The following is a 13,691-nucleotide window of genomic DNA, read 5'->3' as shown; positions in this document are numbered from 1 at the left end:
TATTTTTTTTTCCCTTTGGCAAAAAACACACAAACCTCTTTATTGCAGGATTTCCGGACATCCCTAAGGAAGGGATTTTATAACGGACCCGTAAACAATGTGTCCTCAGAGGGGAAGCCTCTCAGAGATGCTGAGAGGCGGCTGTGCGGTGCCCGGCCAGAGGGGCGCAGAGCTGACGCCGCGCCCGGCTCCCCTCGCCTGTTCCCGCCTCTGAGGGGAGGGGGGCTGGACCGGCTCTGCCACCCGGAGCCCCACACCCCTGCCTCCAGGCTGCCCTCCGGGCCCGTCGGAGGCAGGCGGGGACGGGGGCGGACACGCGGGACGGAGCAGACAGAACGGAGCCCGCACCTGCATGTTGAAGACCTCGTCGGAGCTCTCCGACTGCCCCGTGATGTTGCTGACTTCGGCGGAGGCCTGCGAGGACAGCGAGGACGAGGAGTACCGGTTGACGGCCGGGTAGCTCAGCTGGCTGGTGGGGGCCGGGGAGGGAGCGGAGGGGAGGGGCGGAGGGGAGGAGGAAAGGCCGTTAACGCAGTCTTTGAACTGTGCTTTGTCCCACGCCGGCTTGGGGTCAATCAGACTGGCCAGTGTGGCTCACTGATTGAGCGTCACCCCATGAACCCAGAAGCCCCCCCGGTTAGATGCCCGGTCAGGGCGCATGCCCAGGTGGCGGGCTTCATCCTCAGCTCGGGGCGTGCAGGAGGCAGCGATCAATGATGCTCTGTCATCACTGATGTTTCTCTATCTTCCTCTCTCTCTAAAATCAATAAAATAAAATAAAAATCCACCTGTTCTGGCGTTTCCTGTTTGCCTCAACCTAGCTAGATGTGTGTGTGTGGTCATTCCTCACGCGGTGGATGGCTCACAGGGGCCGGCAGCTGCCTCGCGGGTTAATGACGTCATTAAGAAGAAGCGGGTTTGACAAACTGTGCAGGGAGGAGCGGACCGGTCCAGACCACCGTGCGGGGCTGCCCGCGGGTGCGAGGACGAAGCCGGAGACTCACCTGCGCCTGGGAACCACCCGGGAGCCGTCGGGGCTCATGGAGGCGGGCGCCGAGTTCCGGCACCCCCGAGGGCTGCCGTTCGGAAAGTGCACGGGGCTGGCTTGTATGAAAGCAGAGAACTCCTACGAGAAACGCAGAAAGCCCTTCAGAAGGGGAGCCGTGTGGGTGAAATGACCTGTGCAATATTTCAAAATATCAGAGGCGCGCGCGGAGTATCGCGACATCTTTACGTAGGGCTATTGTGGTAGGTTTCAGTATAATGAAGTTTTCTGTTTTTAAATTATGTTTTTACTGGTTTCAGAGATGAAGGGAGAAGGAAAGAGAGACAGAAACATCAAGGATGGGAGAGAATCACTGATCAGCTGCCTCCTGCATATCCCGCACTGGGGAATGAGCTCACAGCCCACGCATGAGCCCTGGCTGGGAACGGAACCCTGACCTCCTGGTTCATAGGTTGACACTCAACCACTGAGCCACACTAGCCAGGCTTATTAAGCTTTCTCTCACTCACTTTCCATTTTCCTAAAAGCTGGGCATGACCAAAACACAATGCAATGCAATTTTAATATCTGCGGCTCCCGGTCAGGTGGTGCAGTGTAGCAGAAGCACCACCAGATGTCACTGTTGACCACCTCCTCGACTCCCTACAAACAGCTGAAGGCCAGGGAGCTGGGGCCAGACACCTTGTACCTACCTGTATCCCCAGACTCGACTTCATCATGAAGAACTGGTCCACCAGCTTCTTGTGAAGGGGCCGCATGTCCTGAGGGACGAACTTCTCGTGCACGGCCAAGCCGAACTCCAGGATCTGCGCCTGGACAAACACACACAGAGAGGGTCCGCGTGGAAGGGGAGCTCCGGGGAGGGTCTGTGGGCTCCAGCACAGGCCCCACGCGGTCCGCGTGCATCAGCGCTAATTCCTCTCGGCCCAGCAGGACAGGAGCGGTCCTAACGGGCAGGCAGGGGCTCAGAATCGTCCTGCGAGTAGGAGACACGTGGGGATCTCGACCGTGGTCTCTGAGTCCAAAGACTCGATGTTCCTGCCGCCCCATGTACCTCAGGCCTGTAACACCCTTATGAGGCCCCTCCTGTGCTTCCCCAGATGGGGCGGGGTTGCCCCGTTCGTAAGATAGGGTGCTGTTCCCTGAGGGATCTCTTCTCGGGGGGGGCAAACCCTTTCCCACGTTACTCTTCTCTCTCCCCAGGTTCTTCTGTGCCCACCACTGCCCCCCGGACTTTCAAAATCCATCCAGGAGGAAAGGCGAGGTGCACAGGGAGTCTAGGCTAGCTGCCATGCTGCTTGTGTTTGTGCAAAGGATCCTTCTTGCTCACTCAGCGTCACAAGCAGCAGCTCCTCGTGTACACCAAGGTCTCCTGCCGCCAGGAACCCCAGAGGGAGGAACACAACTCCCCGAGTTCCCTTTGTTCAGCTACCAACAGCGATTGATCCTCTGAGGTGAGCAGCCGCTGTCGCTGCCCCTGGCAGCCCTGCCCGGCACGCCCCTCCTCTGCCAGGCCAGGCCTCGTCCTCACCTGCTCCAGCATCAGCTCTCGCAGCCGGGCGATCTTCTCTCCGTCCTCGGGGTGACTTAAGATGTACTCCTTGACGAAGAACGCCTGGGAAGAGGAGGGACAGTCAGCCACTTCGGGAGGGTGACAGAGGGAGAGGCCCTGTTGTCCTAACGCCCTGGTCTCTGTAAGGACCGGCTCTGCTGGGGGCCAGACACACCGTACCCTGCCTGGGGAGCAGCGGAGGGAGGCCTTGTGGGGGCGGCTGGTCAGGACGGAAATATACCGAACGGGCCTCCGAGGAAGCGCAGAGACTGGGTAAGTATTTTCGATAAAACAAACAAATAGCAAAGCCAAACGAATAAGCTTTATGGCATCACACTCTGAAATCAGTGCCTCAAGGTTCAGTGTGATCAAGGCACTGGCTTTCGCTTCCAAGGGACTAAGAGGGTGACTCAGGGCATCTCCTAGACAAGGCACTGAACCTCCTTGCAGAGGCAGGCATCTGTTAACATGCCCTCAGTACTTTTATTCATACATACACACACACACACACACACACACACACACACACACTCACACTTTTATCCTCAAAATGTCACACGGGGACATGGAGAGATCATGCTTCACAAATGATATGTTTGCTCTGCCTAACAGCCTCTGTGCCACTGGCAGCCAGTGCTAGCAGGCTGACATGTGTGCATATTTTGAACAAAGATTTCCGAAATCCTGAGACATCACCTTTGAAATTTTTTAAACAACAATCCCTAACCTTCACCTCTTTTTTAAAAAAAAAATTATAAATAGCCGAAGCCGGTTTGGCTCAGTGGACAGAGCGTCAGCCTGCGGACTGAAAGGTTCCAGGTTCGAATCCGGTCAAGGGCATGTACCTTGGTTGCGGGCACATTCCCAGTGGGGGGTGTGCAGGAGGCAGCTGATCGATGATTCTCTCTCATCAATGTTTCTAACTCTCTATCCCTCTCTCTTCCTCTCTGTAAAAAATCAATAAAATATATATATTAAAAAAATATATATATATACACACACATACACACACACACACACACACACACACACATATTAGTAGCCCGGTGCACAAGTTCTAGCACATTGAGAGAAAGTTAATTAAAATAAATATTTTAATATCACTGTTTGACCTTTCTCTATAATAGAAGTGTCAGAAATTAAAGAAAATCAGTAAAATGTATATGAAAATAATATGTAAGTTGATTAATAAAGAGTAACAACATGATATAACAAAGACATATGTCAATAAAAACAACAAAAACATGATATAAGAACAATGACTGATAAATTGATTAAACTTATTCTAATATCTCCCTCTATACCACACTAGGAATGAAAACACTTTCAGAGTGCTTGACTGATGTCCCTCGTGATGGAGTATTTGCAACTTTAACCTCACCTGCTCTTCACACCTGAGAGAAAGCAGCTTATACCCGACCATGTGTGAAAACCAGTTCAAGCAGGAATATTCCTGCTCTGTCTAGAGTTTGTCCTTGTGATAGATTAATAGTCATAGTTCATTTTTTGGACAAAGAACCACACATTTATATATATTTTTAATATTATCCATAGATATACTACTTCTAAAAGTAGCTTCAATAATAGATCCATTATAAATCATTTCATGGGGGATCTCAATAATATCCATTCCTAAATGAAAACCATCTCCAAGTTTTACTAACCATTCACTGTAAGCAGAATCATGTGACCTCATATTTGTTTTAAGAGACAACTGTCTGAAACATCCCCAAACACTACAGTAGTTTAAACTTGTCTGTCCTATGGCTGATCGCACAGCACTGACACATTTCAGAGGTGTGTTGTGCCAGAAATTGGTCTTCAGACATATTCTGTCGATGACGCTGCTTCTTTCAGCTTCAGAGTATCAACAAAAACAACTAAATTCACGATCAACAACGACAGATCAAAACACAGTGAGAGCTTTATCTGTACCGTGCACGTGCAAGTCAATGTCTATTTTTAAACCGCTAGTGCGTGTCACGTGTACCGGCTGGTGGGTCAGCCGGTTCGATGGATGTACAATTGGTCACTTAGCCTTTTATATATTAGATTTTTTTTTTTTAATTCAGAGAGGAAAAGAGAGGGAGAAAGAGAGAGAAACATCAGTGACGAAAGAGAATCATTGCTCAGCTGCCTCCTGCACGTCCCACACTGGGGATCAGGCCTGCAACCTGGGCCTGTGCCCTGACCGGGAACTGAGCTGTGACTTCCTGGTTCAACCACTGAGCCACACTGGCAGGGCACCTCATCTTTTTTATTATTATTATTATTCATTTTCTTTGTATTTTCTGTTTTTAATTTGTAAAATATTTCTAGTGAACATTTTATTGATATACAACCTACCAAACAAACCTAGAGAATTTATAAATATATAGCTTGCTTAATTATCACATCTATGTAATCACCAATTAGGCCAAGTAATTTACCTGGACACACTAAAAACCCGGCCTGGGAGAAGCTGATTAATTTGGATAAGTGCAAGAGACTGAAGATAAGCTCAGGAAAATGGGTTTTTTATTATTATTCATTTTTAAAAATATATATTTTATTGATTTTTTTACAGAGAGGAAGAGAGAGGGATAGAGAGTTAGAAACATCGATGAGAGAGAAACATCGATCAGCTGCCTCCTGCACACCTCCTACTGGGGATGTTCCCGCAGCCAAGGTACATGCTCTTGACCGGAATCGAACCTGAGACTATTCAGTCCGCAGTCCGACGCTCTATCCACTGAGCCAAACCAGTTTCGGCACACCCTCACCTCCTGATACCGGGAGACCCCGCCGTTGACGGCAGCATCGATGACTCCGTTCAGGCACATGGTCAACGGGTTGATGTTCTGCATCTGCCGGGTCTGACACTGGCTGATCAGCGTCTTCAGCTGCTGGTTCTTGTTCTCCAGGACCTCGATGGCGTTCTCCAGGGGCGTCATCTCCACCTGAGGAGCCAAGAGCACAGACGTGCGCTGGGGCCTGAGGCTCTCGGGGAGACAGAGGACAGGACCCAGGGTCCCACGAGCGGGGCCCGCCCCTTCCCCACGCCCCTCCCACTCACACCTCTCCCAGGGCACCCAGAGGAATAGCTAAGGACTGGGAGACCAATCAGCTGCGTCAGTGAAGTCTAGTAAGTGACGGTGATGATAATCACTGGGTGAAACTCCATTTGGATCATCAGTAATAGTTAATTATCTATGAGCACTGCAACAATCAATGCAATCTCTAAAAGAAAAAAGTCACGTGATGACTTTTAAACCTTGGCTTTTTTTTTTCCTTCTGAAGGGCTAACCGTCCAGGGCACATTACTGCCACCCATCTAGATGCTTCTGAATGCAGAGCATGGTGGGGGCACAGGGACGCGCGTGCCAGTGCCCTGAGTGAGCTGCCAGCCCTTGGGAAGACGCATCATGGACCTGCATGGACCACACCTGCACGGGCCCCATCACCACAAGGTGCACAGGTGGACACAGCAGGGGTATGGAAACTGGATAGCCATACAGCTCCAATCTGCGTGTTGAAGGGCAGCCAAACGGAGCCATAGTGAGGTCCATGCTCCAGGCAACCAGGGACACCTAACATGAAAACGAGGTGCGTGCCCGCAGGCTGTGCGGGGACAGCATCGGCACCGACACCGCCTCTGAAGGAATGTCTGCCAAGCGCTCAGCTGGGAAGTCCTCCCAGCTGACAACTCTCAGCTAAGGAAACACACCAGCGTTCCTGAAGGTCGCTTAAGTCATTCTAAACCAACACCAAAACCTCTAGGACAATCTGACGATGTCCATGAACACTGTACACTCACCAGAGGGCACTCCGCAGAGAAGGACGGACCCGCTAGGAAGCAGGTAACCTGTACCAGGTTAGCCGGCAGAGAGCCCAGGTCCAGAGTGTTTCAATCCCTTCCTAACCAGTAAGGAAAAGGCAAACCACGCAACCAAAATGGGCCAAAGACTGAAACCACCACTTTACAAAGGGAGAATCCGAATGGCCGGTAAACATATGAAAATGTGTGGGCTCCCATTTGTGATCAGAGAAGTAAAAAGGAATGCTACAGTGACATACCACTCAGCACGGCCAACACAGCAAAATTAACATGAAGACAGCAAGTGGACGTAAGAATGGAACTGAACGTCTCTCAGTTCCCGCTCTTGGAAGTTCTAACTGGTTCGGTCGCTTTGGAAAACAGCCTGGCACTACGTACCAAAGTCAGCGATATATTTATTGTACTTTATGATCCTTCCATGTGTGCAAGGAAACATGTCAAAATGCTCATAACCGTCTCCCAAATCCATGTGTCTATTGGACGGTAAAATGCGCAAGCATAGTGTGGCAGGATCATCCAATGGAATAGTACACAGCAATGAAAACCAACATCAGTCATATGTAATAATAGGGACTAACATTACAGATAAAAACACCCAATCACAGAAGCAAGTTCCTACGGGATATATATACAGTACGATGCTGTTATGTAAAGTTCAAAACCAGGCAACACTAACTGGCTTGGTTTATACAGGATGCACTAGGCCAGGGAATGGGTGCCGTAAAAGGGAGGTAATGGTGAGACAGGCCATCGGCCCTGACAATGGAAACTGGTGGCTAAATTAATGACCGGGCCTTCCACAGCAGGGACAGGCCACCGCCCCAGAGGTAATATCTAGGCTTGTACTTCAGCTCCAGACACAGAAAAGCAGCAAAGGTAACATACCTGGACATACCTGAGTAACCCCCTTTCCAAACGCTCAGGGCACCATCCCCACAGAGCCAAAGCCCAGGCCCCCTCACTGCTGAGCTCATTGCTGACTGTTCACTGCCCCGCACCCACCGCAGTAAAAGGAGTGTCTGTTCCTTTACTTCTTATCTCATCTCAGAGGTTTCCCCTCCCACCTCCCCAATCTATCACCAGTGGATTTCATGTAACTTCCTTTTAAAAAATATATATTTTTTTTATTGACTTGAGAAGAGGGAGAGAGAGAGAGAAACATCAGTGATGAGAGAGAATCATTGATGGGCTGTCTCCCACATGCCCTAGCCCACATGTCTCCCACCTGGCCCAAGTGGGAATCGAACTGCGACCTCCTGGTTCAGTTCAATGTGCAACCACAGGGTCACAGGGCCGGGCACCACGTAACTTCCCTGCACCTCCCCCTCTATCCCGATGTCAGAGTAAGCGGCAGAACCGCGTTCTCTGGAGCATTTCCTCAGTCCTCTGAGCTTTTGCTGCCCGCCCACTGTCGTCAGTCTGACTCAAATAAACGCACAGAAGTTCTTACCGGCGTGGATACCACCCTGAGGGAGACAGAGAGCATCACTGGGCATAATGCCATCCAGTGAGGTCTGTCCTTCTGGAGCCAGACTTTCGGAAACACCTTTCGGTTTTCAGAGCCTTTTAGATTTTGGCGAGGTAGTAGGAGTTCCCGTGCAGTTTGGCATGTATGCATGCATGTACGCATGGAGGGCCTGCTCTGTGTGCTGGTCCTGAGGACCGCCTATGCAGGAGTGAGAGCAGGAGCGTGAATGCAGGCGGGGACCTGCCAGAGCGGGAGGAGACGGACGGCAGTGGACTGCGTTCAGGGAACACAGTGGCCCGGGAGGCGGGTTCTGTTGGAGGGAACACAAGGCGCCTGTGCCAATGCCGTGGGCAGCTGCTTGGAAGGCTTGTGCTTAGTAATGCTCTTCTCAATCTCCTCTAAGCATGCTCCTTCTTACCAGAGGTGTGCACGCACACCCATGAGCTGATGCACGCCCACGTGTGCACATACATGTACTCTCGGGTGCCTGTGCGAGTGTGCATATGGGCGTATGTCCATGTGTGTGCACCCACATGTGTGTGCATGCACACATGTGCTAATCTATGCACGCCTGTGCAGGTGCCGGTGTGTATGCACGTGTGTGATACATGCAGGGTGAGCACTGCGGGTGAGATGCACAGAACTGAGCGCTCTGGGCAGGGTGGGGAGGAGGCTCGCCGAGTCCCCAGGGCGGTGGGCGCTGGGAGCGTTTCTCTGGGCCGGGCCCGGGCCCTTGAGAGGAAGCAGCTCAGCGAGCCGTGCGGACTCCGTGGGCGGCCTCGCCTCTCTCACCCGGCAGGTCCCCGGTGAGCAGCGGCGAGAACGGGCCCCGAACACGTCTGGTCCTTACCACCTCGCGCTTGTCCACCTCGAACCAGCGGGAGATGCCGGGCAAGCTCTGCACCAGGAACAGCGACGTCCGCTCCACCCAGAGGCTCTGCGGAACACGGGACACGTTAACCCCATGCCACAGCCATGTCCTCTCCACCCATGTGACAGCCCTGTCCTCTCCACCCAGAGGCTCTGCGGAACACGGGACACATTAACCCCATGTCACAGCCATGTCCTCTCCACCCAGAGGCTCTGCGGAACACGGGACACGTTAATCCCACATCACAGCCGTGTCCTCTCCACCCAGAGGCTCTGCGGAACACGGGACACGTTAACCCCATGCCACAGCCATGTCCTCTCCACCCATGTGACAGCCGTGTCCTCTCCACCCAGAGGCTCTGCAGAACACGGGACATGTTAACCCCATGTCACAGCCATGTCCTCTCCACCCATGTGACAGCCGTGTCCTCTCCACCCAGAGGCTCTGCAGAACACGGGACATGTTAACCCCATGTCACAGCCATGTCCTCTCCACCCATGTGACAGCCGTGTCCTCTCCACCCAGAGGCTCTGCAGAACACGGGACACGTTAACCCCATGCCATAGCCATGTCTTCTCCACCCATGTCACAGCCGTGTCCTCTCCACCCAGAGCCTCTGTGGAACACGGGACACATTAACTCTCATGTCACAGCCGTGTCCTCTCCACCCAGAGGCTCTGCGGAACACGGGACACGTTAATCCCACGCCACAGCCGTGTCCTCTCCACCCAGAGGCTCTGCAGAACACGGGACACGTTAACCCCATGCCACAGCCATGTCTTCTCCACCCATGTCACAGCCGTGTTCTCTCCACCCAGAGGCTCTGCAGAACATGGGACATGTTAACCCCATGTTACAGCCATGTCCTCTCCACCCAGAGGCTCTGCGGAACACGGGACACGTTAACCCTCATGTCACAGCCGTGTCCTCTCCACCCATGTGACAGCCGTGTTCTCTCCACCCAGAGGCTCTGCGGAACACGGGACACGTTAACCCTCATGTCACAGCCGTGTCCTCTCCACCCATGTGACAGCCGTGTTCTCTCCACCCAGAGGCTCTGCGGAACACGGGACACGTTAACCCTCATGTCACAGCCGTGTCCTCTCCACCCAGAGGCTCTGTGGAACACGGGACACATTAACTCTCATGTCACAGCCGTGTCCTCTCCACCCAGAGGCTCTGCAGAACATGGGACATGTTAACCCCATGTTACAGCCATGTCCTCTCCACCCAGAAGCTCTGTGGAACACGGGACACGTTAACCCCATGTCACAGCCATGTCCTCTCCACCCAGAGGCTCTGCGGAACACGGGACACGTTAACCCCCATGTTGCCCCTCTCCCTGGCTCCTGAGCTGCGGTTAATGCTTGCCATTCATTGTTGTCATCGGTTATGAACCAGCTCGCCAGCACACGGCTGCGTGACCTCCTGGAGGAGGCGCTGGGGACCCTGCAGCGGACCTTCCTATTTTAAAGAGGAAGATGCTAAGACCCAGGAGCCACGGGACCTGCTTAAAGGCGCCTTCCAATCACCTGCCGCGCCAGCACTGCCCACCCACCGGACCCTCCGCCTCTCCGCAGCCCCGCCCGCCGTGCCACGTGCCCCACATCCACGGGAACACAGGGTTTCAGAGCCCGGCCCCTCCGGGCCACATGAAACTGACATGCGCTGACGCTGCCCACCAGCGTTCTGAGCCGATGGCTCATTTCTCTCATGGAAACAAAGTCCATTCCCAGGAGAACGCCCTCTGGGATCCCCGCACCAGCGCCAGGCCCTCGGCAGCCAGAAACGGGGGCTCCTCCGTGGGCCGGAGCCTGCGCACCTTGAACTCGTTCTCCTTGTCCTTGGGGCCTTTGTGGAACGGCCGGTCGTAGCGGAACTTCCAGATGTGGTTCACCTTGTAGAAGCTCTTGATGTTGTCGGGGACGCCCTCTCTCTGCAGCACCTCCTGGCTTTCGGGGATGGGGGTCACGGCGTAGATCTGCAGGTCTGGGCACAGCGTCAAGGAGGGACGTGCTCAGCGAGCACCGCGCAGCCTGGCCCCGCTGAGCTGCGGGGAGGGGGGAACTATCTGCTGTTTGCTCCCCTTTGGCTGGAAGTAGAGTAACGTCTCCGAGAACGAGCCCAGAACTCAATCCTAATGCTCATTCCCACACAACAGGTCTTGGATGAGTTTTAGGTCAGTGTTTTCTGGAAAAAGTATCAGATTAAAAAGTTTAGGGCCCATGGATGTACCATTTTTTTTTTTTTTTTTTTGAGGGGGTGAGTGGGAATAAAAACGTCAGGGCAAAGGGGGTGAATGATATGTTCCAGGGACATAAGGCGATTATTTTCATGAACTGAAGTCGCTTCCATAGGATATGTCAGGGGAAAATTAAAGGAACTCACTAGAAAGAGCGTTAAAAGCAGGGGTAAGTTTTAATAAAAGGGGAAAAATTTGTGTGGCTGGTGTGGCTCAGTGGTTGCCGACCTGTGAACCAGAAGGTCACAGTCTATTTGTGATCAGGGTCCATGCCTGGGTTGTGGCTTCATCCCCACTAAGGGGTGTGCAGGAGGCAGCCAACAGATGATTCTCTTTCATCATTGATGTTTCCATCTCTCTCTCCCTCTTCTTTCCTCTCTCTGAAATCAGTAAAAACATATTTTTTTAAAAAGGAAAAGAGTTCAACAGAATCTAAGAGATTCTTTTCCCCTGGCATCATGGTAACAAGCAGAGCACTTCTGCTGAGGAGGAGCTGAGCTAAAATAAGATGCCAGGAGAGAGGGAGACTAAGAACACGGCAACCCAATAGGAAGGGGAGAGAGCTGCAGCCGCCCGCCGCCCGCCGCCCGCCGCCCGCCCCGGGGGCTCTCCCGGGCAGTGCCCTCCCAAGGCGGATACACTGCGCCTCCGCCTGGAAGATGGTCTCGTCGGGCTGGTTGGCGTGCTGCATGGCGATGGCGTGCGGGAACTCCGTCAGCATCCGCTGCTGGAACGCCTCCAGCCGCTCGTAGTCGTGCCCTCTGCACACGAACTCCTTGTTCTGCGGGCAGATAAAGGACGAACAGAATAAACTAGCAGCCTCGCTGGCGTGGCTCAGCGGGTGAGCATCGACCTAGGAACCTGGAGGTCACGGTTCGATTCCCCATCCAGCACCTGCCGGAGTTGCAGGCTCGATCCCCCTGTGGGGCGTGCAGGAGGCAGCCAGTCAGTGATGCTGTCTCATTGATGTTTCTCTCTCCCTCTCCCTTCCTCTCTGAAATCAATAAAGATATATTTTTAAAAACAATAACTAACAACACAAGAACCATTCCCTGAGATGAGAACAGAACAGCAGACGGGTGTGGGGGGCTGGAGACTGGGGAGCCCGGTGAAGAGGGCAGAATGGCAGCACTGTCTGCAGTGTGGGCCCTGGACCGCCCAGGCCCGCGCTCTCCCTAACGCCAATGCTGAGGATGGCCGCTGAGCTGGAGGCTGAGAACCGGCCCCCGCGGGAAACCACCCTGATGACCAGGAATGGCTTGTCCATCCGGCAAACTTGGAAGCTCAGGACGCAAAAGCCACAAGATGGGGTGCTGTCTTGGGGAAGTACTCGGAGCCAGGCGTTCCACCGGAGAATGGGGTTTACAGAGCAAAATGTGGACAGGAATCTCCTGATGTGCTCACTTGTCTGAAAAGGGCCCCGGGCCAGTCACAGCTCGGCTCTGCGGGTCACGCTATCTACCGGGCGTCCCCCCCACAAGACTCAGACACACGTTAACAGCTGATAACTCCATTTCAAAAGTGAAGCGGATTTTAATAAACACTGCCTTCTGTTGGACCTCAGAGGGAGGGTGGGGATAAAAGGGAGAGATCAGCCAAAGGACTTACGTGCACACATATGAGCCTAACCAGTGGTCAAGGACAATAGGGGGGTGAGGGCATGAGTTGGGGGATGGGGGTTTGGAATGTGGGGTTGAGGACAAATATGATACCTTAATCAATAAAGAAATTAAAAATAATAATAATAATAAAAACAAACACTGCCTTTCTAATTACTCAACGTGTATAGACATGGGGGGGGGTGGTATCCTATATATTACAAGTATGAAAGCAAACTAAACAAAACACGACTCACTCTTAAGAAAAACGGAAACTTCTTCCCGTAAAACCCAACCCTGAAGAACTCGGGCTCCAGGCGCTGCTGGTCCATGATCTTGTCGTACAGAGAGGCCTCCATCATCTGGGGGAGCAAGGAGACAGCGGTCAGTCTCCGCCGCCCGGCCGCTCCGCCCCGCAGCGCAGCCTGTGCCCTCTGCCCGGGGGCACAAGCTTCCGTCGTCCCCGCTGCTCACCGACCTGCGTGAGGCCTAGCGTGTCAGGACGTGCTCTCCCGGGGAAGGTGGTTTCTATGCACACAGGCCACCGGGGAAGCGTGTTCCTCCCAGTGACATGGAAACGGGTGTGCACCGTGAGAAGCAACCTTTCGGGGAATTCCGGCGCCAGGGCACTCGGGGCAGCCGGGAGGGCCACACCCGCTCGGCTGACCAACCAAGGCAGAGGTCTACGCGGGGCTCCGGGGCGGAGTGTCAGCCCTTGAACCAGGAGGTCGTGGTTCGATTCCGGGCCGGGGCTCATGCCTGCGTTGTGGGCTCCACCCCCAGGGTGGGGCGTGCAGGAGGCAGCGGATGGGTGATTCTCATCGTTGATATTTTGTCTCTCTCCCTCTCCCTAACTCTCTTTGAAAAGAACAAAGCACAACGCAGAGGCGGCCACAGTGTGGGTGGCAGGTGACAGCAGGCTGCGCGCTCTGGGGTGCGACGGACAGCAGTGACTGTGACCCACATGAAGCTCACGGTTCCCATCCACCCCGGAGGCCCGTCGGGGGCCAGAGGCTGTCGGGGGAGCTCCCGGCGCGCCCGGCTCACCCGCATCTTGCTCAGGTTGCGGTAGTCATAGTAGCTCTCGTACTGCTCGGCGATCTTCCGGCACAGCAGGATGCCGCTCTCCCAGCACTG

The 13,691-nt window shown here is 53.6% G+C and overlaps 1 protein-coding gene across 1 annotated transcript in view; it reads right to left on the bottom strand.

Annotated features, from left to right (window-relative positions):
• DOCK4 (dedicator of cytokinesis 4) overlaps positions 1–13,691 on the bottom strand; it is a 170,230-nt gene that overhangs the window by 11,381 nt on the left and 145,158 nt on the right. Inside the window, 10 exon segments of the mRNA XM_036453753.2 lie at positions 349–469; positions 1,005–1,126; positions 1,699–1,818; positions 2,538–2,621; positions 5,321–5,497; positions 8,694–8,780; positions 10,537–10,703; positions 11,596–11,737; positions 12,812–12,916; positions 13,602–13,688. Coding sequence (XP_036309646.1) covers positions 349–469; positions 1,005–1,126; positions 1,699–1,818; positions 2,538–2,621; positions 5,321–5,497; positions 8,694–8,780; positions 10,537–10,703; positions 11,596–11,737; positions 12,812–12,916; positions 13,602–13,688 — 1,212 coding nt within the window.

This window comes from Pipistrellus kuhlii, unplaced genomic scaffold (genome assembly GCF_014108245.1).
Source record: "Pipistrellus kuhlii isolate mPipKuh1 unplaced genomic scaffold, mPipKuh1.p scaffold_m20_p_26, whole genome shotgun sequence".
NCBI classification, from domain to species: domain Eukaryota; kingdom Metazoa; phylum Chordata; class Mammalia; order Chiroptera; family Vespertilionidae; genus Pipistrellus; species Pipistrellus kuhlii.
The sequence above is the reverse complement of the archived record's forward strand: the minus strand, read 5'-3'. Positions and strand labels throughout refer to the sequence as shown.